The sequence below is a fragment of the Buceros rhinoceros genome, unplaced genomic scaffold (genome assembly GCF_000710305.1).
Source record: "Buceros rhinoceros silvestris isolate BGI_N320 unplaced genomic scaffold, ASM71030v1 scaffold6455, whole genome shotgun sequence".
Taxonomy (NCBI): Eukaryota; Metazoa; Chordata; class Aves; order Bucerotiformes; family Bucerotidae; genus Buceros; species Buceros rhinoceros.
This window is the reverse complement of record NW_010412180.1, coordinates 650-4299: the sequence shown is the minus strand read 5'-3', so window position 1 is coordinate 4299 and position 3650 is coordinate 650. Positions and strand designations below refer to the sequence as shown.

The 3650-nt window shown below is 41.8% G+C and overlaps 2 protein-coding genes across 2 annotated transcripts; one reads left to right on the top strand and one right to left on the bottom strand.

Annotated features, from left to right (window-relative positions):
• Positions 1-1160: 1160 nt before the first annotated feature.
• On the top strand, positions 1161-1794 carry LOC104493575 (2-methoxy-6-polyprenyl-1,4-benzoquinol methylase, mitochondrial; the record flags this gene model as incomplete). Its single annotated transcript, XM_010136284.1, has 3 exons — positions 1161-1249; positions 1464-1575; positions 1693-1794. Coding segments are annotated over 3 exons (303 nt in total), but the record flags the coding sequence as incomplete, so codon positions are not given.
• A 1397-nt stretch (positions 1795-3191) lies between these two features.
• On the bottom strand, positions 3192-3329 carry LOC104493574 (dynein light chain 1, cytoplasmic-like; the record flags this gene model as incomplete). Its single annotated transcript, XM_010136283.1, has 1 exon — positions 3192-3329. A coding segment is annotated over one exon (138 nt), but the record flags the coding sequence as incomplete, so codon positions are not given.
• Between the last annotated feature and the right edge of the window lie 321 nt (positions 3330-3650).

Here is a 3650-nt window from a genome sequence, read left to right as displayed (position 1 = left end):
TGCCATCACTGCCATTGAACCAGCCTGCTCAGCCCACTCCTGCTCAGTCTTTACCTGACTAGTAGGAGAGTTTCCCATGAAGAATGAGTATGATTTTAATTGGGGTAAGCAGTACCCTTTGTTCTAAACACTATCTGCTCTCTGAGAGTGACTTAACTGTCTTGAGGGCAAAGGTAGGTTAGACCACCTGTCTAGCTGGACTAGTTCTGATTTGGAGAAGTGTGTTACAGCTTTGGTAATGTTCCTCCTGTGGATGGTGCAACATTTGGATCCAAACCACCCTGAACTGTATGCCTTTGAATTTCTCTTAGTGTGGATGGCTCTTCACAATGCTTTCACTCTTCGGAAGCACAGACTCTTTGCCTTCATGGATACAGCATAGCTCCCTGGAGGGCTGGCACAAAACACATCCAAGCCTCCAGTTCTTTTGCAGAGCTCCCATCACGTATGCGTACTGTTTATATTTTGTCCCTTAGGATCATGAGAGTTGAAGCCAAGCTGAAGTACAACCTGCAGAGGTTCTTGAATGCAGATTTGTTGTGCTTTTCTATGAAAAAACATACAGCTGGAAACAGAATTTTGTCTGGTCCTTCTTAGGTGTTTTATTTTAGCTATAGGATGGAATTCTCAAAGTAGCCAAAGATTTTCTTCTTCCCTCTCCTTCCTCTCTGTACTCACACATTGCTTGTCCAAAACCCAGTATCATTTCTTCTTTGATCCTTTGGGTGTGCCTCTCAGTTGAGTAAAATCTTTTCTTTTCATTAAAAAAATTCTTTTATGCCGTCTTTTCATTTTCAGCTTCTTGTAGCTGAGTCACCTTCTCCCTTTTGTATTTGGTCTGTAATTACAAGAGCTCTGCTGGCAAACATTCATCAACTGAGAGCAGGGAAAAAGAAGAAAAATTGCCAACCTGACATCATAGTTTCGACACAAAGCCTGGTATAAATCTGTTTGTGTAACAGCAAGAGTGCTTGCGGTTTGGTTTTTGTGTTTGGGGTTTTTTTTGTACTTGGGGTGCTTCTCCACCAGTAAGTATTGGAGGTTGCCAGTGAGAAATCTCTTTACTCCCCTCAGTTCATCACTGAGTTGACATCACATGGCATGATAATAGGCAGGTGCTGTTCTACAGAGACCGACTTACTGTGTCTGTCTTGTCTCAGGCACTTCAGGAGGCCTATCGTGTGCTGAAACCAGGAGGAAGATTTCTCTGCCTTGAATTTAGTCATGTCAGCAACCCTCTCCTTTCCAGGTGGGAACTTGGTGACACTTTATTCATGTCACAAGGCTCTCTTATTTGTACTCAGCCAGAATAAGAGATGGAGACACTTGGAGGCTGTCTCAATGTGCACTTCTAAAACCAGATACAGACTCCATAGCGTAGTGGTACAGTGATCAATTTGTGTTGGAGAGGGTTAGTTTTAAACTAGTTGGTGTTGATCTGTGTTTGCTGTCTGTCGGTACAGGCTCTACGATCTATACAGTTTCCAGGTTATCCCGGTGCTGGGTGAAGTTATCGCTGGTGACTGGAAGTCTTACCAGTATCTCGTGGAGAGTATCCGGTGTTTCCCCCCTCAGGTAAGACAGTATTTTTCTGAATTCACTAATGCACAAAACACGGTACCAGCATAATCTTGCAGGCATCTGGCTTGTAGGCGCTCAGGTTGTTACAGTTATGGAACTATTATTTTGCAGGAGGAGTTGAAGGCAATGATAGAAGATGCAGGCTTTTTTAAAGTGGATTATCAGAATTTAAATTCGGGCATTGTTGCCATTCACTCAGGTTTCAAACTGTGAGTCTACTATGTAGCAAAACAGAGGAAGTGTCATTTTCCTGAGGAATATGAAAGCCGTGGCATTTTAACACCATCAAGACAGGAGTTTTCATAAAATGTGCAACGGATACTTGCTCAGCAGTCAGAAGAACATCAACTACCTTTTTTCTCCCAAGAAACCTGCGGCTGGAGTGACTCCTGTGGCGTTTCTTACACTTACATTTCCCTTCAAGTGCTACATGAAGGACGTGGCCAAAACTGAGCGATGCTGACAAATGAAGCCACTTCAGTTACCGCTGGTGCGGGTGCAGAAATGGACTAACTAATTTGAACAAGACGCCTCCTCTTTTTTTTCTAAGATTCAAGGGGGATATTTTACCAATGAGAAGTAACTTGGAGCTATTAGACTTTTATTAAGCTGTCATTATCTTTGTTATGTGGATGTTGAGGGATTTTTTTTCCCTAATTCCTTTACTTCTTTCAGAGGCAAATGGAAGGCCTGTGAAATAAAACGGCTCTGCATCAACTTTTTCTCTTAAGTCAATATTTTAACCTTTGTAAGGTTTCCTTTCAAATAAAGGAATTTTTTTTCTGGAGGAGAATGGCACATAACTATATTCTGGAATGCAGTGACATGTTTTCACCTCCCTATGGAAGCTTTTTGTCATCACTAGATGCGTCATCTCTTGGTAAAAGTACTGTGCATTTCCTTCTGTTCTTAACACTAAACTGTTAAAGAACAGATGCTTCTGTAGCAGGATAGAGGGATCGAGTGAAAACAAAGTCTAGAGAAGATAAATTTACATTCTAGTGACAGGTGTGTAATGAAATAGTACGAAAATTCCTTTCTTCTGAAAATTGAGAGATGAAAAGACAATTGCTTTAGGTCAGCAATTCCCTTGATATCAGAAAAGCATTGCCATGTAACTGCACTCCAGAATTTGCACTGGAGGTTGTGCATACTGAAAAAATGCTCATCAGGAACTGAAAAGCAGTCCCTTCTCTAGGGAAACTATCTCCTCTTGGTCTCAGGTACCGATCGATGGTATGTTTGTAGATTAGCTCAGGCCTCAGACACTGAGGCTTTGGGTGGGAATGGAGGTGGGGATGTTCCCCTTGTATTCGTGCGTTGGAATAAAGACAGTAAAGCAAACACTAAGAGGGCACAACAGTAGAGAAAACTCTGAAACAATAAAGTTGTTCCAACAGTTTTATTAGCAAAGAAGGCTTCTTTCGAAAGAAAATAAATAAAGGAAGACATTTTTACCTTTTTTATAGCCACAATGAAAACACCAGCTGCTTCAACAAAAGACCTGAAGATCAAGGTCTGTTTCCTCAGGAAGGCTGAAGGTAGGAGGCTGTTTGGAGTGCGCACACAGTCCTGTGAGCGTGTGCAAGGCTCAGTCACAGTCCCTGGTTCTAACCAGACTTGAAAAGAAGAATAGCGACTTGGCCGAGGTAGAAGTAGATGAAGTGCTTGGTCTCATGAGTCACGTAGCTGCCAAAGTTCCTTCCCACGATGCAGTGCCAAGTGGGGTTGTATTTCTTGTCAAACTCCTACAGAATAGAGAACTAGAAACTCAGCATGTTTGCGAGAATTGTACTAATATTCTCTAACAGGTTTTTTTTTTTGCAATGATATTCACTTGTTCACAAGTATCTCTTTCAGAAGAAGGCAGTTAAGGGGCAGCATATGCTCTCAAGTGCAAGGATCATCTGTCACTTTGTAACTCATCTGCTGCTTTAGTCAGAACGAAAAAAAAAAGTGCTTCTAAGCTGAGCGGGAATAGGCTTAAAACATATGTTTGGAGAAGAAGCTTTTCCCCAAAAGTCACACCATGATCTTCAACAGTAACTTTTAAGAACTTCACTGCTTGT